The sequence below is a fragment of the Rhinoraja longicauda genome, chromosome 10 (genome assembly GCF_053455715.1).
Source record: "Rhinoraja longicauda isolate Sanriku21f chromosome 10, sRhiLon1.1, whole genome shotgun sequence".
NCBI lineage: Eukaryota > Metazoa > Chordata > Chondrichthyes > Rajiformes > Arhynchobatidae > Rhinoraja > Rhinoraja longicauda.
In genome coordinates this window covers 12477634-12499731 of record NC_135962.1, presented here as the reverse complement: position 1 = coordinate 12499731, position 22098 = coordinate 12477634, and the positions used below count along the sequence as shown (strand labels likewise).

Sequence of the window (22098 nt, the reverse complement as noted above, 5' to 3'; positions counted from 1 at the left end):
GCAGCAACTCTACCGCTGCGCCACTGTGCCGCTCGACATTGCACAATAACTGCCAACAGGAAGGGGCATTGGAATTTTAAAATATCACATACATAAATTTGGTGAACCTTAAATATCATAATCCCAGGTTAACCTAACATGACTTCTTCATTGGACTGAGAGGATGCTAGTATCACACACCTCTCTGTATAGGGGCTATTCTTGAAGAATTGACACAAGAATGGAGAGCAGACTGTTGGGAGGTCATTAAATAGGCAATCATTAACAACTTAGAGCTTTATTTCAGCACAGTTTATCATGATCAGACAAAAAAGCGTGTAATATAGTAGTATTGGTTTTTTTTGTATGTATTTTTTGTACTAGTTACAGCATGGTTTGGAACAGCGCTACACATGACTGCAAAAGGTTGCAGAGAATTGTGGACGTAGCCCGAACTATCATGCAAACCAACCTCCCTTTCGTTGACTCCACCTACACTTCACGGTGCCTTGGCAAGGCCACCAGCATAATCAAGGATTTTGCTCTCTCTTCTTCCCCTCTCGCATCAGGCAAGAGGTATAGAAGTGCGAAAACGCATATAGTGCCCTCCATAATGTTTGGGACAAAGACCCATCATTTATTTATTTGCCTCTGTACTCCATAATTTGAGATTTGTAATAGAAAAAAAAAATCACATGTGGTTAAAGTGCACATTGTCAGATTTTGATAAAGGCCATTTTTATACATTTTGGTTTCACCATGTAGAAATTACAGCAGTGTTTTTTACATAGTCCCCCCATTTCAGGGCACCATGATGCTTGGGACACAGCAATGTCATGTAAATGAAAGTAGTCATGTTTAGTATTTTGTCTCATATCCTTTGCATGCAATGACTGCTTGAAGTCTGCGATTCATGGACATCACCAGTTGCTGGGTGTCTTCTCTGGTGATGCTCTGCCAGGCCTGTATTGCAGCCCCCTTTAGTTTATGCTTGTTTTGGGGGCTAGTCCCCTTCAATTTTCTCTTCAGCATAAGAAAGGCACGCTCAATTGGGTTCAGATTGGGTGATTGACTTGGCCACTCAAGAATTTACCATTTTTTTAGCTTTGAAAAACTCCTTTGTTGCTTTAGCAGTATGTTTGGGATCATTGCCTTGCTGTAGAATGAACCGTCGGCCAATGAGTTTTGAGGCATTTGTTTGAACTTGAGCAGATAGGATGTGTCTATACACTTCAGAATTTATTATGCTACTACCATCAGCAGTTGTATCATCAATGAAGATAAGTGAACCAGTACATTCAGCAGCCATACATGCCCAGGCCATAACACCCCCACCACTGTGTTTCACAGATGAGGTGATATGCTTTGGATCTTGGGCAGTTCCTGCTCTCCTCCATACTTTTCTCTTGGCATCACTTTGATAAGTTAATCTTCGTCTCATCTGTTCACAAGACATTTTTCCAGAACTGTGGTTGCTCTTTTATGTACTTCTTGGCAAACTGTAACCTGGCCATCCTATTGCGACCAGTGGTTTGCATCTTGCAGTGTTTTTCTGTTCATGAAGTCTTCGACGGACAGTGGCCATTGATAAATCCACACCTGACTCCTGAAGAGTGTTTCTCATCTGTCAGACAGGTGCTTGGGGATTTTTCTGTATTATAGAGAGAACTCTTCTGTCATCAGCTGGGGAGGTCTTCCTTGGCCTGCCAGTCCCTTTGTGATTAGTAAGCTCACCAGTGCTCTCTTTCTTCTTAACTTCCAAACAGTTGATTTTGGTAAGCCTAGGGTTTGGCTGATGTCTCTAACAGTTTTATTCTTGTTTCTCACTCATAATGGCTTCTTTGACTTTCATTGGCAACACTTTGGTCATGATGATAAACAGCAATAAAAGTTTCCAAAGGTGATGGAAAGTGGAGGAAAGACTAGCTGCTGAGAGCTCTTTTATACCTACATTAAGGAGGCATTTAAACACACCTGAGCAATTACAAACACCTGTGAAGCCATGTGTCCCAAACATTATGGCGCCCTGAAATGAGGGGACTATGTATAAACACAGCTGTAATTTCTACATTGTGAAACCAAAATGTATAAAAATACCCTTTAATAACATCTGACAATGTGCACTTTAACTACGTGTGATTTTTTTTCTATTACAAATCTCAAATTGTGGAGTACAGAGGCAAATAAATAAATGATGGGTCTTTGTCCCAAACATTATGGAGGGCACTGTAACTCTAGATTCAGTGACAGTTTCTTACCAGCTGTTATCTGACAACTGAACCATCCAATCACCAACTAGAGAGTTGCCTTGACCTACCATCTACCTCACTGGAGACACTCGGATTATCTTTAATTGGACTTTACTGGACTTTATGTTACACTAATCATTATTTCCTTAATCCTTACCTGTACACTATGGACCTGACTGTAATCAAGTACATTCTTTCTGCTGACTGCATACAGTATTTTCACTGTACCTCGGTACTTATCACAATAAGCTAAACTGATGTGGTTATTCATTTATTGCATTTTTGGCTATATATTATCTATGTGTATTATGTTTACACGGCTGTCAGGGTGCTGCAAAAGAGAATTTCATTGTTCTATTGTTTGTACATATGGCAATTAAACACTCTTGACTCTTGCACTAAGCTTAGCTGTTCAAAGGAACTGAACATAAAGAAGTGAAAGGAAAGATATGGGGTTCTCTTTATTCTTTCTTTCACCCAACATCCCGAAATCGATTACCGTGCCCAGACAAGAATTGATAACCATGTGGATGATGTTAATCTAAGTCCTTTACAATACTGATGAAAAAAAGAAAAAAAATTGATATTGGAAATCTTAAATACAGAAAATGCTTTTTTTTTAAAAATGCTAACAGGTCAGTCTGCAGCTGCAGCAGAAGAAACAGAGTTAACATTTCAGGTCAAAGACCCTTTCTTCAGAACCCGGAAAGAAGGAAAACAACTTAGTTTTAAATTACAGATAGCTCTGAGAAAGACAGGAAAAATAAAGGAATGATCTTAATTGGGGCGAGCGAGGTATACTGTTGATGCAACCAGATTCATGGATTTATGAGGGCAGTTACATTGGAGAAAACAAACATACACCAGCGGACATTATGTTGAGAAACTTTATTCAGTCACCAAGCTGACCCTAACTGTCTGCCACTTTGATACTCAATCCCGCATCCACTTGTCCACCCTGTCTGTGGTGAGGCTACATAATGAGGCCCTGTGTACACTTGAGAGTAAATACTTAATTTTACGTCTGGACATATTGCTGCTTTGGGACTCGAAACTGAATTTTCCAGCCTTGGGTAACTCACTCCCATTGTTTGTTTCAGAACAGGCCAATTCTGCCAGATGCCATCCATCTGTAATATCTGCTGGGCTTTTTCCTCTCTCCATTAATATGATCTGACCTGTTTAACAGTCCTCCTATAGCTCTGCATTTCACAGCTTTTACATTCCTTTGTTAGTATTTTCTCTCATTTCTCTCATCTACCAGATTTCAAATGTCTTTGTTAATGCTATCTCTAACGGCCCTCAATAATTCATCAACCAGATTACTTCATCAACATCTTAATTCCACAGCAACCTTGACCTTATCTTATCAAAGAGATTCACTTTGTCCCATCCATCGCACCATGACGCTACTGCAATTTAAAACTAGTTTTCTCTCATTCCCACTTCTGACAGAGGATTTAAATGTGAAATGTTAACTTTAGGCGAATGGTATGTTAGCATTCATAGCAAGAGGATTTGAGTATAGGAGCAGGGAGGTTCTGCTGCAGTTGTACAGGGCCTTGGTGAGACCGCACCTGGAGTATTGTGTACAGCTTTGGTCTCCTAATCTGAGGAAAGACAATCTAGCCTTAGAGGGAGTACAGAGAAGGTTCACAAGATTGATCCCTGGGCAGGACTTTCATATGAAGAAAGACTGGATAGACTAGGCTTATACTCGCTGGAATTTAGAAGACTGAGGGGGGATCTTATTAAAACATATAAATTTCTGAAGGGGTTGGAGAGGCTAGATGCGGGAAGATTGTTCCCAATGTTGGGGAAGTCCAGAACCAGCGGTCACAGCTTAAGGATAAGGGGGAAGTCTTTTAGGACCGAGATGAGAAAACATTTCTTCACACAGAGAGTGGTGAGTCTGTGGAATTCTCTGCCACAGAAGGTAGTTGAGGCCAGTTCATTGGCTATATTTAAGAGGGAGTTAGATGTGGCCCTTGTGGCTAAAGGGATCAGGGGGTATGGAGAGAAGGCAGGTACAGGTTACTGAGCTGGATGATCAGCCATGATCATATTGAATGGCGGTGCAGGCTCGAAGGGCCGAATGGCCTACTCCTGCACGTATTTTCTATGTTTCTATGTTTATTTCACTTCCGTAGCTGCAGCCTAGCTCGCTGAATTTTCCAACTTTTATTTTATTTTATCATTTTATTTTATATTTCCCTTGCAAATCACTTAATAAAACCTCCTTCGTATGCCGTCGCTATGTTACTCTGGCTCCTTTATACATTGGGCCTTCATAACAAGTCTCATCAACACTCTGAAGCTAAGGATTGCAATCCAACAACTTGGGAGAGAGTAAATCGGCCAATCTGCATCTATTTGTTAACAAAAATATTAGAGGAAAAAATTGCAACGTTAACCATTACTTTAACTTTTGAATGGCTTATTTTCTGCAAGGGTGTTTCAGCGTCGAGATATTTCTATTGTTCAGTACCATTGCCATGTTAGTTTACACCCACAACTACATCCAAACTGAAGGGCTGCAGATTAGCAGCTGTCGAGAACACTTGAGGGGCATGCCAAGGTAAAATACTCCACCACATGTCAGACAATGTAAAATGAAACAAAGCAACCAGTCTTCCAATGTTGGCTTTTGTACATTAATATTTCACCAAAGTAACAAAAATGCAGTGAGAGCAAAAGGTCAGTTCTTGGCCAATAAAGTACAATGTTGTTGTGATACAACGTAGAAGTTTTATAATATTGGCATAGATACTGGCATTTCCTCAGCTCCCATTTTGATAAAAGCCAAAGAAACTGTCCATTGGTGTCACAGCATCCTGTATTTTAAAGACCCTTCGTGCGTCTCCTCGTTATAGATTGCGTAAACTCTGCTGAAAGTTTAAAAAATGAAAGCCATCCGCATGATATGAAAATAACAACTGTACCTTTTCTGCTTGTATGTTAGCATTGCTTCTGCTATTGGTAATTGGTGGGCAATGTTTGCACTAGAGATGTACTGGGTGACTCTAGAAACAACGTCTGGTATTTCCTGCACTGAAATTAGACACAATTAACAGGTTAGAATGGCATTCGCTCAGTTATCAAGACTGCCTTTCTCACCAAAGCCGAGATGCATTCAGAAAACAAATTGAACCAAATAAAAAAGTAAATTAACTTTGGTCAGAGATTCGTCATACCACCTTTCAATGCCACCATGCATGTTGATGCAGCGCAAAAGAAAATAGGGACATGCAATTAAAAGGAATAGTTTCCATTACAACTTGATGACAGTGGGTGTTGTAATGTTGGAAGCATGGCAATCAATTTGACCGGAGCAAGTTCCTACAACCAGCCATGAAAAGAATGAGTAGGTAATCTACTTTAGGTTTGTTGGTTGAGGGGTAAATATTAGCCATGGAACTGGAGAGAAACATTTCTGGTCTTCTACGCGTGGTGCTGCTGGATTTATTTATTTTTAAAAATCTATCCAGCTGAAACCAGGCAGAACCTCGGAAAGATAGCATAGCACCTCACCCACTGTTGCACTGGAGCATCGGCCTAGACTGTTTACTCCAGAGAACCACCTGAACACACAACCAGAGTCACAAGGAGAATGTACTGCAGAGGCACAGATCAGATGTTATTTTTTTTGATCGGCAAACAATTCCTCAATTCTATATCTTCTTACGAGAAAGACAAGCCACGTTTTCTATTTGCCTCAGACAAGTTATCGTTTAATTAACCTTTAATATGCTGAGCAAGAGGCCAGGGCAACGAAAGCAACTTTAATCCCATACCTTTGAGGGGTGGGTGAGTGAGTGAGAAAGTGTGAGCGAGGGGAGAGAGAGTGTGAGAGAGTGTGAGCGAGGGGAGAGAGAGTGTGAGCGAGGGGAGAGAGAGTGTGAGCGAGGGGAGAGATAGTGTGAGCAAGGGGAGAGATAGTGTGAGCGAGGGGAGAGATAGTGTGAGCGAGGGGAGAGAGAGTGTGAGCGAGGGGAGAGAGAGAGAGTGAGAGTGAGCGAGATAGCGAGCGAGATAGCGAGCAATGGTGAGAGGGAATGAGTGTGAGAGAGAGGGAGGGAGGGAGCGTGGGAGGGAGGGAGGGAGGGAGGGAGGGAGGGAGGGAGGGAGGGAGGGAGGGAGGGAGGGAGCGGGAGGGAGTGGAAGAGAGAGCGAGTGCGTGAGAGAGCTAGTACATGAGAGACAGAGCCAGAGCAAGCGCAAGCGTTTAAATTTAAACATTTATATTGGGCGTAATATGTCAGTTACAACTTTTGAAAAAGATTTTCATAAAGTATTGAAATTTGATGGGAGATTAGGTAATCTGATGCAAAAGTCTCATTATAGAAATACAGATATTATATCTTAAAGTGTGACTGCCATTATCACTGAAGCTTAACATCATGTCATATAAATAGGCATTTTACTTAGAAATCATTACCATTAAACCATAAGGACAGTTAAGGGATTTTCAATATCAAGTAAACTTTGAAAGCCAAGAAGCAGAACAGATCATTTGATTTGTTTAAAAAGTTATGTTGAATAGTTCAAAAAACTAGCGTCCATTGATTTGTTGGCACCAAATTTAAACATCACATTAAATAGAAATTGACAAAATAATAAAAGTTATTATTTAACATCCTCATTAAGGAAAGAGCATTATTGAAAAACGTTATTCAAAGTGCAACTAAATGCCGTGCTGGGAGATTTGATGCACGAAAGGAATGAGCAAAGATCGGTCAATTAATTTGTAGATTGATGTGGCCCAATGGTAACATTTGTTGTCGAATTATGAGTTAAGTACCATTCTGGATACTGGAGTGCAGAATCTAAGCTGTAACTTCAGAGCAGCACTAATGAAGTTTTCACCATCAAAAGAGCTTCACTGACATTTGTACGAGGCTCTCTCGGGTGGACAGTGTTTCAAGGCACCATTTTAAAGAAGAAAAAGGAACCACAATTATTTAAGGCATAAGGTTGGTCATTTTTATTGTCACTGCTACATAAATGGAAATTAATTCTCTCTTTCATGCTTGATGACCTCAAATACAATCTGTGGGCAACATCTCTAAGATTACCATTTTAAACCAAGAAACTAACTAAAAACACTTAACATAACATTGTAATTCAAAGTAGCCCAATTTAAGAAATGGGATGATTATAATGCATTATTACATATTCTTTGTTAGACACAAAATGCTGGAGTAACTCAGCTGGACAGGCAGCATCTGTGGAGAGAAGGAATGGATGACATTTCGGGTCGAGACCCTTCGTCAGACTGATGACTTCAGACTGGTGCAGCCAGCAAGTCCAAGCAGTTTTACAGGCTGAAGTATGAAGAAGGGTCTCAACCTCAAGCATCACCCATTCCTTTTCTCCAGAGATGCTGCCTGTCCTGCTCAGTTACTCCAGCATTTTGTGTCTATCTTTGGTTTAAATCAGCATCTGCAGCTCCTTCCTACACATTACTTATTCCTTACCTATGGAAGGGGCCTCAGTTTTGGTGAAAAAATCCTGCCAGGCTGCATCCTGGAAAAAAATGTTGTATCTATAATCGATGGAGCTGAGGTATTTGGCGAGCGGATGAGAACCTAGAGAGAAGGAAGCGTGAGTGCGTCAATATTTTGAACATAAAAATAGTAGTTTTACAATTTGTTGCTTATTTTCATTTTGCATTTTTAAGAGAAACTATCAATTGCAGTGGGGGGGGGGGGGGGGGGGGGGGGGGAGGGGGGGAGGGGGGTTCCCTGGCTTCCAAATTTAACTTTTCGTCTTCTTCTAAAACAATGATTGAACGTCATGGAATCATAGAATTTCATTCGAGGCTCATCAGCCCACAGAGCGTAAACGAGCTACTTCATAAAGGAGCTTCATAAAAATGTTGAATGGCTTGCACTTTCCCCATAGCCACACGCATTTGCTGTTGAATTTCCAAGCTTTGGTTCACTGCAGCAGGTGGCCGAGAGCAAAATCTACAAAGTTGTCAGGTACAGCCAAGCGAGTCCAAGCAGTTTTACAGGCAGTGGGAGACCCGGCAGCTATCCGTCAACTCAGCAGGAACTCTCGGCAGCTGTTGTTGAGACTGCAGGGGGAAACAACAACAACCGAAGACAGAGGAGGTATCCACAACTACCAAGAATAGGGCGGCAGTTTTATAGAAGCTAGCCTATGCATTTCCCCACCGACCCGTTTTGTAGAAGATGGCCCACATATATTTCACTCAAACTAACATCATATCAGTTAATGTTTCCTTACGCCTATCCCAGTCATATTTTTAAGTGGATTAAGGTGATATCTGATTTCATGGTTTAGTCCAGCAACCTAATTAAGTTCACAAGAATCAATCTGGAGCTTTTGCAAAAACAAGCAGATGTTCCAGGTCCTTGGGAATCTTCTGCAAAACCATCACTTAGCACCTCATTTGGAATTCTACATGGGCGCCCGATGGCACAACAGATGGCAGACACCAAGGTAGAAGCTCAAATCATATCCCCACAGTGCTAAAGTGAAACTTTCAACATTCACGGAAAACTGGACTGATACTTTAAAATCACTGCCAACCATCTTATTCACTAAAATATACTTCGCCCATTTATAGATGCAATCATATTAATTGCTGCATTAACTACAATGCTATTGCATTATTTTTGAAAAACCATTTTTGGTGCCTCTAATTTCTGTTCAGCTTTTAATCAAAAGAAGCAATAAGCTGACGGAGCCCAGGGAAATAATTTATCTTTCCACAGCAAACTATGCTGCTCATGAGTTGGACAGCAGGAGATAGCAACACCATTCAAAGGGGAATATCCATAACATTTTCTCTTTAACTTCACAGGCACCATCAAACAGAGGCTTGTTGCTGCCAGGAATGACAAGGGCCAGCTCACAGTCTCCTCTTGTGAAGGCTGATAGCCTCTGCGCTGACACGTGCACCTACCATCACCCAACTCCAACAGTAAATGTCAAACCATTTTTCCTTCTGACACCGATCTCAACGATTCCTCAAATCCAATTTTCCACACCCACATCCTGACAACCAACCCTCTGTTACCCTATTCCATCTCAGCAAACTTCTCCCTCTCTCCCAAGATCCAGGCACAGGTTTGCTATGGCAGGACCATTATTTCACTCTGTTCTTGCCTCCATGGAACAAAATTCCTCCTAACTTGATTTTTCTTTTCTCTTGTTCAATCTTTTTTTTCTATTAATTTCATGTCAGCAATACCATTTTGCTGGCCCCAATTGTCTCCTTTTTGCCTCTGATGTCTGATCTCTTTATGGCTCTCTTCCTCTCTGGGATGGTCTGAGAACGTTCCAAGTTGTTTAGTTTAGTTTAGAGATACAGCATGGAAACGGGCTCTTCAGCCCTCCTCCTCTTCATCCAATATCTTTCATCACATCACCTCTCCTGCCTTTTACCCACATCCTCCTTTCATTCTTCCTCCATATCTCTGTCCTTGCTTAAAAACTATTAAAACACTTTAAAGTTTTCCTTCTGATAAATGGACAGTAACCGTTAAAAGTTGCCTACTCGATAGAATTTGCCTGATGAGTATTTCCATTATTGCCTCTTATTACCAACCCAGATTTGGTCCTGACCTCGGGTGCTGTCCGTGTGGGGTTTGCACATTCTCCGTGTTTCCTCCAGGTGCTCCGGTTTCCTCCCACATCCTGAAGCTGTGTGGGTTTGTACGTTAATTGGCCTCGAGTGTGTAAGGAATGGATCAGAAAGTGGGATAGCATAGAACCGGCGTGAACAGGTGATTAATGATCAGCATGGATTCGGTGGGCCAAAAGATCTGTTTCCATGCTGTACTTCTAAAGCAAATGAAATGTAAGCAACAACCAACCCACCTACAAAAATCCTCCTTCAAAGTTTACCAGCATGAGGAGATGCTTATAGGTGAAGCTCCCTGCTAAAACAAAATCATCGTCCAAAATAGACACAAAACATGAAGTAACTCAGCGGGATAGGAAGCATCTCTGGAGAGAAGGAATGGGTGACGTTTCAGGTTGAGACCCTTCTTCTTCTTCTGAAGAAGAAGAAGGGTCTCAACCTGAAACGTCACCCATTCCTTCTCTCCAGAGATGCTGCCTGTCCCGCTGAGTTACTCCAGCTTTTTGTGTCTATCTTCAGTTTAAACCAGCATCTGCAGTTCCTTCACACATATCTCATCATCCAAAATAGCATTTTTGGACAACTTGAAATATTGCATTAGCTACCTTCCAATATTTTTAGTTGTAACATGAACATACCAAGAGGAATAATGAGAAACCTCATGTAGCCAAGCCAGTCAGGAGTCTTGTGCGACAGGTGCTCCACAAAGAGCCGTAGGATAGCACTCAGGAAATGTTGGGCTCCTGCCACAGTCACTTTAATTGGATTTGGAGTTTGGGAGTTACAGTTACAGCTGAAAGCAAACAGGAGAATTGGTGTTTACAAAAAAATAATGCAACCTTAAAAAAAGTTAGTATGCAGTACAAGTGTTTTTTGCACCTTTTGTTTGTAATAAAGTAACTTTGTCGGCACCAGAAACATGGCAACTCTTGTGTACTGCCTAGGCGAGATCTGCTGTATGATTTTACTAGGTTGTATTCAGTGCAAAATCATTTCACCGGACCCAAGTACATGTGACAGTACAGTATCATTGAATTGAATCATTGAATTTTAACAATAACATGTCTCAACTCATTTTATGAGCACTGTCAAACAAAATTTGACATCGAGGCACTGACAGTGGGATTAAGGGACATCATGCGATCGTGGAAACAGTGAACAAGCGAGGCCCTTTGACCAGGCATGTTTTGCTGACTTTGTGAAAGAGCAATCATGCTCACATTCTTCATTTGCCTCTACAAGTCTTTACGTTCTCTGTTCCTCTGTTTCTTTCCACTCATTTACAACATTTATGGAACAATATTTGGAAAAAGGAGGAGCAGTAGTGATGGAAACCTCCTCTTCATATTTTTTTACCGATGATTTTGAATCCATGGTCCTAGGGTATGATTTTTGCTTTGCTACTCCCAACAAATTCCATCTTAAAAATGTCACTGCTAGGTTGTCCCTTTGTTCCAGGAATTATAATCCTAGTTTTTCCAACTTCACCTCCTAAATAAAATTTCTCATAATTGCCATTTTTGCATCTTGATTAATATGTGGTGCCCAGGATACTCTATAAGGTATAGGTATAGAGAAGGTATGGCAAGTGATTTATAAAATTCAAATATGATGCTTTTGCTTTTATGTTCACATTTATAAATCATTTATCAACTTGACAATCCATCTCCAAATTCCATGATCTGTACTCGGGTACACTTTACAAACCTGCCATTTGTCTTACATTTCCACTCTCATCCTCCCAAAGCACAGGATTATTCATTAATTATCAGCACTGAATGCTGTCTGCCCATGTCATTCTGAAACCTTCAATTATCCTCATCACTATCTACTATCTATCCAGGTTTCATACACATTTTGCAACACCAAAGCACAAACAGTATCTCAATTTTCCAAAGCAAAATGTGCCCCATATTTTTGCAAATCTAGTATCTGGTTACTAAGCTAATTATATTTAACAGTGTCACTATAAATCCCCTTAATTTCACTTATATCTCTTTCATTACTCCTGTTGAATATCTTCAGAATGTTCTCATTAACATTATCAGTGTTACGATGTTCATCTGTCATGTCAAGGAGTTATATCATCAGGTTAGTCAGATACAAGTTCCCAACTACAATTCTATAGCCCTCGATTAACCCAATTTCTCCAAATGAAAGTTAGGTCTGTTCTTTCTGCTACTTTCCCAACATTGGGTGGCTTGTAGTTTCCATATTTATCCCTCTCTCCTTTGACTATTACCAACCTTGCAGCATTACCCAAAGATTAAAAGATCAGACCATTACCATACCTTTTTTTGCTTCTTTTGGCAATCATGGATTGGTGAATTACCAATTTTAAATTCTAATCTTTGAAAGACAACCTGAAACTCGGTCAGAATGATAGGGTGTAAACATCTTCTAGCACAAAATGCTTTAGTTGATAAAGACACAGTTGCCAATGGTTGAACAATTCATCCAAGGGTGTGAAAGAAGCTATCATTGGAAGACCAATGATATCCTGAGAGTTGTAGGCTAGGAGAGATTAGAGAGATAAGGAGAGATATGGGCATGCAAGGATGAGCACTCTAAAATGAGGATAATGTTTAACCATGAAATTATGAAGATTAACTGCAAAGGGTGAACAGATCGAGTGTAAATAAGATGTTGGGAAGGAAATCTTTCAGCAAGTTAGAATTGACAGAGGATGGTCAGATTTAAATTGGAATAATCGATGAGACGCTGATGAGTTCAGTTTAGTTTATTGTCACGTGTACCGAGGTACAGTGAAAAGCTTTTGTTATGTGCGATCCAGTCAGCAGAAAGACAATACATGATTACAATTGAGCCATATACAATGTATAGATACATGATAAGGGAATAACATTTGGTGCAAGGTAAAGCCAGCAAAGTCCAATCAAGAATAGTCCGAGGGTCACCAATAAGGTAGATTTCAGCAGCAGGTGATATGTGACTAGAACAGGTGATATATATCAGGCAGCTAGAGGTCAAAGTTGCAGTGTAAATAGATGAGCCATGATTGAATGGTGGAGTAGACTCGATGGGCTGAATGGCCTAATTCTACTTCTGTCTTATGGTATGAGCGGAGCCAAGTTCCTCCTTTTATATTGTCATCGCACCTAGCCCAACAACAAGTTAACCTACCATTGCTATTCCTACTGCAGATTCAATGCAGATGGCCCTCACTACTTAAACCCAAAATAGTCACCCATCAAACTATGCCATGGGGAATACAGCCTGGACATTTTTTATGGACTGCAATAAGGCTATGAAGAATAACCTCCCACACAGCTGAAACACAGCACCACAGCAGACTGTGTTGCAGTTAAATTAGGTTGCTACTGTGGCTTTTAATCAAAACGGGAACTCTTCACATTAATTGTCAGGAAGAAGCAACACAAGTCACTGACTGAATAGCAACTGGAGGGAGGCTATTGATAGACATGCTGCTCTGTTTTGATCATTTCAGAAGTTAGAAAATTTTCAAACAAATGTTGTATTGCACATGAAACCCATGCTATTTCAGAAAGCTGCCATATACATTGTGTTGGGAATAACTTCTATGCAAAAGATGATTCCATTATGCGATCTGTGGATTATGTATAATTTATTTCCATTCCATGTTTAAATCTGAGCTGATTTTCAGCCTTTGGGACTCAACCGACACCTTTTCTTTTCCCAGAACAATTCCAAGCATGGAATAATTATCAATACGATGGTGCTGGATAATGGGTAGGAATTGATAATGTCTAATTAAATTAATCCCATTCAACCCAGTAGCAGACAGCACTTTTGTGTTGCCTGCTCATTACTGTGATTCTGTCTTGCAGAGTTAAGCATGGTGTTCAGCTATTAACAGCACCATAGTGTATCATCATTGCTGATTAATGAGTGGGATAAGTTGAACACTGAATGCAATTTGCTCACACAGTCTCAGTGCAAGACGGTGGGCTCCTTTGTGCAGGCAACCTTGGAACACCACATACGAGTGTACACTAATAGCATGTGTTCAAGCCTAACAGCAGAGCCACAATACACAATTCAGCCTGGTATTTCAGTACACCAGTGAAAGACAGCTGCACTGCCACGATTTAGTGTACGAGGAGGATACGAAAGATCATGCAAGTAATTCGCCAATATTTTTTTCTTCATCGCTGTAACACTTAATTTTGTCATTGTTGCTCGTTGAAGCTTGCTGTAGAGTGTAAATAGTACTTTATTGCATCTACGATCCTGCTTTAGAGTAGCGACCATTCTTCAAAGCTACTTTGGTACATTGTCAATTACTTTTGGACATCCCAAGATCCTGAAAGTTTGCTTTAAGGAAAGCCTCACTATCTTCTTGCATTCCCAGTCAGAGAAACAAAATCGAAAACCTAATTCCTCTGCTCACCAACATGGCTGCGTTTTGTTGCCTCGTAGCAGATTTTCTCCTCTTCTATAATGTACTGCGATACAATACCCCAGTAACCACCTCTCATCTGGTACCTCTTTAATGCACAGGTGGAGTTTGTGACCGTCAGCCAGGGTACATTACCGCAGGTCAGATCAGGTCGAACATCAGGAGAGTAAATAGGTCATTTCTAGTGCCCTACTCATTTATTGATTTTATTAGCGTGTTTAGATCTACTAACACTGACAGAATATTTGCAGATGAGTGAGAGTCAACTCAGAACCAGGCAGAAATTACTTCAGCTACCTGGATTATAATGAAAAGAAAACGTAAATGACTTATTTTAATTATTTGATCACTCTGGTAATGGCAACAGGAAGAATATACTGACATTTTGCTGTTGTATCATCTCACACCAAAGTTTTTATGGTCATACCATTTCTCATCAATAGGAGTACCTCAAATCACTTCATAAAATGAATGCCAGGAAATGATTATACAGAAAAGCAAGAGTATTGGAAACTTGGAAACTAGTTGAGGAGACTATTCACAGGCTGCCTCTTTTAAACATTAGATTGTAGCACTAAAAGCAACATCGGAAGAATGGATTTTTTTGTTTCTTCTTCCCTAAATGCTTGCGAAATACTCATCTAGTTGAACAATTTCTGTTTTCATTTCATGTTTCATGCATTCAAATTCGCTTTTACAATTATTTGTATTGCATGCTTTTGGCAAACACTCGTGACCCAGAAGCCACAAACTCATCAGCTAATCAAATATAAGCCACTGGCAAATGTAAAGTGTGCAGCAGGCAATTCTCTATTGGGTAGGGGGCTATGCCTATAGTGATCTAAAACCCAGTTAAATGCCGACAGTTGCAGCATCACAGACTGGTACTCAGTCTATATAATTTCCAAGGTATAGAAAGGAGAGGAGAATGTGAAACTATTATATTGAAAAGGGAGAAGGAAGGACTTCAGGGAATTTGAAAGCAATAAATGTGAAGTGCTATAAACATAGAATATAGAACTTTGAATAGTACAGCACAAGAACAGGGCCATCAGCCCTTTGAGCCAAACATGATGTCAAGGTCAACAAGGCCTATACACGATCCATGTGCCACTATCATCTCTCCCTCAACCACCACCCTAGCCAGTGCATTCCAGCCACTTACCACCCTGTGTGTAAAAAGAAATGCCCCTCGCATCTCCTTTAAGCTTTGCCGCTCGCAATTTAAAGCTATGGCCTCTAGAACTTTATTTTTCCATCCTGGGAGAAAGGTTCCAACCGTCTATCCTATCTATGCCTCATCACTTTATTTACTTCTATCAGGTCTCCCCGCAACCTCCAGCATTCCAGAGAAAACAATCCAAGTCTGTCCAACTGCTCCCTGTAGCTAATACTCCCTAATTCAGGCATCATTCTGGTAAACCTCCTCTGCAATCTTTCCAAAGTCCTCAAGTCCATCCTGTAATGGGGTGACCAGAACTGCTTGCAATACTCCAAATATAGCCTAACTCAAATCCCATAAAGCTGCATAATGACTTCCTGACTCTTATTCTCAATGCCCAGAGTTATGGAATCAAACAAAACCATGTGCCTTCTTTACCACGATATTTACTCGTGTTGGACTTGGACCCCAAGATCCCTCTGTTCATCAGTAAATATAATTATTTGAAAATTAAATTCAATTTTCCTGGAACTAGGGATTCTAATTTCATGTCTACTTGTACAAGAGCATATAGATATATGTACAGCAATGCTCTGATCAGCTTTACATAGATTAAAATTGTGCTTACGTGGGTGACTATTACAGGTGCAGACATACAAAAAATTATAATCAAGAAAATCAGAAATATATCAACTCACAAGCGCTGTATCCTGGAGACGATAGTTGTGAATGCTGCTTGTATATCAGCTGAAGAACATGTGCACACAATAGGGAGGTTGTGTTTCTGTAGTAACTCAGAGACGTACTGTAAGGCAGTAAAGTATCATAGAACATTAAGTTTCATAGTTTCAGTTTCAATTTGGAGAGTTCTTCAGTGGTGTCAAGATGGAGCTAATGGAAACTTGACAAAAAGGTAGATTTCTTTCCAACCAGTAGCTATGAGGTGCTTATAGAGTAGGACATCTGTTTCTCAATGAGGGATTTAAAAAAAAAAGGCAACACCTGTAATGGTACAGTTTAATGTTCAACCCGAGAGATGTTCAGGATTAATCATGCAGTGTGGGATTAGAGCTACACATAGGCCAGACTAGGGATAGATTCCTCTTCAGCCTTTCCCTGCAGCCATTTTATCAGACTCCGGTCAACAAATTGTCAGATTCATACTTTGAGTTTGGAGCTGTAATTCTTCAGGTTACTAAGTCTTTGTCTATCACTTGAAACAACACAATCGTGTTGGTGAATAAAGGTGATAAAAGGGAAGTACTCAAACAAGTAAACCAAGCCTGCCCATTTGGCTAATAGCTAAGATCACCACCTCTTTAACCACAGAAACCAGGAAAATCCTAGGTTTAATCTCCTATTTGGACAATTTTTATGGATTTTGGAAAAGCTCAGCAGAAAGATGTTCCTGATTGCAATCCTCTGTTATATATATATTGTTATTTATATAAACATAGCACAAAAAGTAAGGACATTTGTGTTTGGTAGATTATTTCTTTGTTGTAACAATGCTTCTTGGCAATATATCTTATACCGTTGGAAAGCCTGTTTATTTCCCTTTTAAATGGTGCCACATTTGTAAGGAACATGCATTTGTGGGATGAGCAGCAGAGCTGAGTATATGGGTTGCGCCCATGAAAAATTTGCCAAATCTTCTCTGCCAATGCCAAACAGCTTATTCTGCTGTTGCTATTGACTCTTGTTTTGAGCTTCTGGTACCCCCAGGTGCTGACAATCAGGTGCCTGATAGAGTAACATCTTTTGGTGGAGGCAGTGTGATGGTGTGGGGCGGCATCTCCCTCACTGGAAAAACGAGGCTTGTCATCATTGGAGGCAATCTCAATGCAGAGAGATATCGAGATGAGATTCTGCAACCAGTGGCAATCCCATATCTCCACAGTCTGGGATCGAACTCTATCCTCCAAGATGACAATGCTCGCCCCCACAGAGCAGGGTTTCTCAGAGATTACCTCCAGAATTTGGGAGTGGAGAGGATGGAATGGTCTGCCAGCAGTCCTGACCTCAACCCCATTGAACACTTGTGGGATCAGCTTGGGCGTGCTGTTCGTGTCAGAGTGACCAACACAACCACGTTGGCTGACTTGCGACAAATGCTGGTTGAAGAATGGGATGCCATCCCACAACAGTGTGTGACCAGGCTGGTGACCAGCATGAGGAGGAGGTGCCAGGCTGTTGTGGCTGTGTATGGTTCTTCCACACGCTACTGAGGCTCCTGTTTATTAAATGAATAAATTGTTAAATTGCCAATATGTCTTGTTTCTTCAGACTTCAATCGTCCAATCCACCAAACAACACCGAACAAGTCAATGGCAGAATAAGCTGTTTGGCATTGGCAGAGAAGATTTGGCAGATTTTTCATGGGCGCAACCCACATACTCAGCTCTGCTGCTCATCCCACAAACGCATGTTCCTTACAAATGTGGCACCATTTAAAAGGGAAATAAACAGGCTTTCCAACGGTATAAGATTTATTGCCAAGAAGCATTGATACAACAAAGAAATAATCTACCAAACACAAATTTCCTTACTTTTTGTGCTATGTTTATATATATGAACAATCCTCTGTTATATATATATTATTATTTATATATATATATGAACAATCCTCTGTTCATATATATATCATATCATATATATCACATCCCTGCTGAAAGATGTGGAGAAAATAATAGGCTCTCAACTGAGTAATAGTGTGCAGTCAGATTGCTTTATAACACCTGCAGGTGACCTGGACAAGATGCTGGAGGAAATGGTCCACCAAATGGGTCAGTGTATTCAGGCCAGACAATTCATGGGCTGCAGGCATTAATTAGTATAGAGGCAGGGAGCTGGTAGATTGATTGATCCAATGAGAGTGTGCAAACCATTGATTATGTCAAGATAGACACATTACTTTAAGTCTCACAGGTCATTAAATTGGAAATAGATTGACCTTTCACAATCTAAAGATAAAACCTGGCATTTGCATTGTGACTTTCATTACCTCGGAACATCCCAAAGCACTTTATAGCCAATGCAGATGTTCTGAAGTGTGGTCACAGCACAGTCATGATGCATGAAACATGGTAATCACCCGCACACTGTAATCCTCCAGGCACTGCAATCAGCAGCTTTTGGTGTTAGTTGAGGAATAAATGTTGGCTGAGAGGACTTCTCTATCTTCTTCAAGTGGTACTGCAAAGATGTACCCACCAAATGGTGGTGGGTGTATGGAACAAGCTGCCAGAGGAGGTAGTTGAGGCAGGTACTATCGTGATATTTAAGAAACATCTATACAGGTACGTGGATAGTTCATGTTCATAAGTAATAGGAGTAGAATTAGGCTATTCAGCCTATCAAGTCTACTCCGCCATTCAATCATGGCTGATCTAGCTCTCCCTCCTAACCCCAATTCTCCTGCCTTCTCACCATTATCTCCGACACCCGTACTAATCAAGATTCTATCTATCTCTGCCTTAAAAATATCTATTGACTTGGTCTCCACAGCTTTCTGTGGATAGGACAGGTTTAGAGGGATATAGGCCAAACATAGCCATGTGGGACTAGTGTAGGTGGGACATGTTGGCCTGTGTGGGCAAGGTGGGTTGACTCTGTAAGACTCTGTTTTGCACAATAGGAATAGGTGACGTTTCAGGTGAAGACCCTTCTTCAGACTGAGAGTCAGGGGTGGGGGAAACTAGAGATATGAAAAGGTTCACAATCACAGAGGGGGGGCAGTGAGAGGGCGTTTCAGAACTCCCGTCAGGGAAAGGAGAACCTCTTCAAAGTAGGCATGCCTTGAGGCGATTTTGCAGTGGAGCAGCCAAAATGCGTTGGAAGGAACTGCAGATGCTGGACCCGAAACGTAACCTATTCCTTTTCTCCAGAGATGCTACCTGGCCCACTGAGTTACTCCAGCATTTTGTGTCCACCTTCAATGTAAACCAGCATCTGCAGTTCCTTCCTACACGTTTTACACTATGTCCAATTGATCAGCAAACGACTTATTTAATAGATGGAGTAACTCAGCAGGTCAGACAGCATCTCAGGAGAGAAGGAATGGGTGACGTTTCGGGTCGAGACCCTTCTTCAGTCTGAAGAAGGGTCTCGACCCGAAACGTCACCCATTCCTTCTCTCCTGAGATGCTGCCTGACCTGCTGAGTTACTCCAGCATTTTGTGAAATAAATACCTTTGATTTGTACCAGCATCTGCAGTTATTTTCTTACACTATTTAATAGATGGCAACACTGGCAATGTAGTGCACTCCCCTTTGCTACATATTCTTCAGAACAGCAATGTTGGAAAATACAGCAGAAACATACTCTCCAAATTGGTACATACCTGTCCCTGCCAGTCTGATGTATTGATCAAAATTATGTTTTCCGGCAACTGCTCATCTGAAATTAGGATGTGATTTAACTGGTCATAAACTGTTTTCCGGGGTATCTGCAGCACAAACAGAGAATACATGCACTGAAATGCAAACATGTTTTTAGTCGGATTTGTAAGACTGAGCCAAACATCACTCCATTTGATGGGTCATTTCACAAATAATTATTTAATAGGTGGTTCGCAAATTAGTTAACATTGGAACAGGCCAACCAACCCTCTCTCCATTGCACTGTGCAATGACATGGACTATTGGCATCTTAACTTCTTTCACCTAAGCGAGCTGCATATCCTTTTTTATGCTTGGAAAGCAACAATCTCAATTTCAGCTTTAAATGAATTGAAAGAATACCTTTAGATTGTAAGAGGTTTCTACATAACCAGAGAGTTACAGAAAAATAGGCCCTTTGATCCAACTTGACCAGCTGACCAAGTTGTCTTCATGAGCTAGACCGATTTGCCAGTTTTTGGCCATATCCTTATCCCATATCAAAACTAAACTAAATATCCTTCTAAACATTTTCTATCCATGCACGTGTCCAGATATCTTTTAAACAATGCCTGTACCACTTCCTCTGGCAACTCATTCTACATACTCACCACCCAATGTGTGAAATAGTTGCCCCTTTGGTCCCTTTTAAATCTTTTCCAACTCATCTTAAATCCATGACCTTGAGTTTTAGACATTCCTACATTGGGACAAGACAATGAGCATCCTCCTTATTTATGCCTCTCATGATTTTATACACCTCTATAAGGCACTCCTCAACCACCTGCACTCCCATGAAACAAAAAACTCCAGCCTTGCCTTATAACTGAAGCTCTCCAATCCCAATAACATCCTCAAATCTTCTCTGCACTCTTTCCAGCTTAATGATATCCTTCCTATTGTAGAGTGAGCAGAACTGCATAGAATATTTCAAGGGTGGTCTCACCAACTTTTGTACAGTTGTAACAGTGTCCCAATTATTGTACTCAATGCATTAACTGATAAAGGCAAGTATGGCAAATATATTTTTCACTGTCATGTCTATTCATGTTCTCACTTTTGGGAACCATGTACCTGCACCGCAAAGTGTCTCTGTTCTACATTCTACAATACCATACCCATTTATTTTGGAAGTCCTGCCCAAGTTTAACTTGCTAAAATGCAACCCTTGACACTTGTCCAGTGAAATTCCATCTGCAATCCATGGCCCACTTCCACAGATCACACAATTTTGTATCCAATTGGCCATCTGACCCTGGAACCCATGTGATCTAACTTCTGGACCAGCCGACCATACACGACCTTGTCAAAGGCCTTGCTTAAAGTCCATGCAAATGTCCATGCACTGCTCTCAATCTTTTCGGTCAGTTGTTCAAAAAACTCAATTAAATCCATGAGACGGGAATTCCCACATACAAAACCATGCTGATTATTTCTAATCAGTCCTTGTCTTTCTAAATGCAGATAGATCCTGTCTCTCAGAATCCCCTGTAGTAACCTTCCTACTGATGTCAGGCTCAGTGACCAGGAGTTCTCCGGTTTGTCAGCCAGCCCTACTTTAATAAATGCTATATGACTTGTCATCTGCCATCCTCCAGTCTTCCAGTGCCTCACCTGTGGCTAACGATAATACAAGTGTCTCTGCCAGGGCCCCAGCAAAATTTCCCTGGCTTACCATGATATCCCAGAATACACTTGGTCATGCCCCAGGGATTTATACACCTTTATGTGCTTTAAAATCGCCAGCACCTCCTCTACTGCCAAATGGACATGTTTCCTTCCCCAAATTCCTTAGCTACCCTGACCTAGTTGACAATTAATAAAGAACGGTAAATATTCATTTAAGACTCTGCCCATCTCCTGTGACTTTATACATCGCCACTTTTATCTTTCAGTGACCCTATTCTGTCCCTAGTTACCTTTTCCTCTTACTGTTCTTATAGAATCTTAGGATTCTTCTTAACCTTACCTACCAAATTGATCTTATGTCCTCTTTTTGCCCTTTTGCCTTTCTTTGCACGAAGACTTTTATACCTTCTGACTTTATGGTTATGTCCCATAGTTTTGGTTCTGTCAAAAGCAGAAATAATTTATTCTACCAAATCCTCAAAACTAATTAATTACCTCTTAGCTCAATATGTTACAAGACCGGTTAGTGTAACTTTTCAACATCTTCTAATCTTTTAACATTTTGTTAAATCCGTGATGGATTTCATCAACACCAATTATATCCGTTTTTAAGTGCAATGATAATACTGTACACACAACACCACAGATGTAATCTAATCAGTGCTTTTTATAGTAAAACCTT

General features: G+C 40.7%; 1 protein-coding gene across 6 annotated transcripts in view; it reads right to left on the bottom strand.

Moving 5' to 3' along the window:
• Positions 1–22098, bottom strand: part of pacs2 (phosphofurin acidic cluster sorting protein 2) — a 220422-nt gene that overhangs the window by 20959 nt on the left and 177365 nt on the right. For all 6 annotated transcript variants that reach the window (XM_078406219.1, XM_078406221.1, XM_078406222.1 and 3 more), the window contains 5 exons: positions 19751–19855; positions 16106–16212; positions 10482–10636; positions 7706–7816; positions 5171–5279 (listed from right to left, as the gene is read on the bottom strand). In XM_078406219.1, the coding sequence (XP_078262345.1) occupies positions 5171–5279; positions 7706–7816; positions 10482–10636; positions 16106–16212; positions 19751–19855 (587 nt within the window). The remainder of the gene's footprint in view (positions 1–5170; positions 5280–7705; positions 7817–10481; positions 10637–16105; positions 16213–19750; positions 19856–22098) is intronic.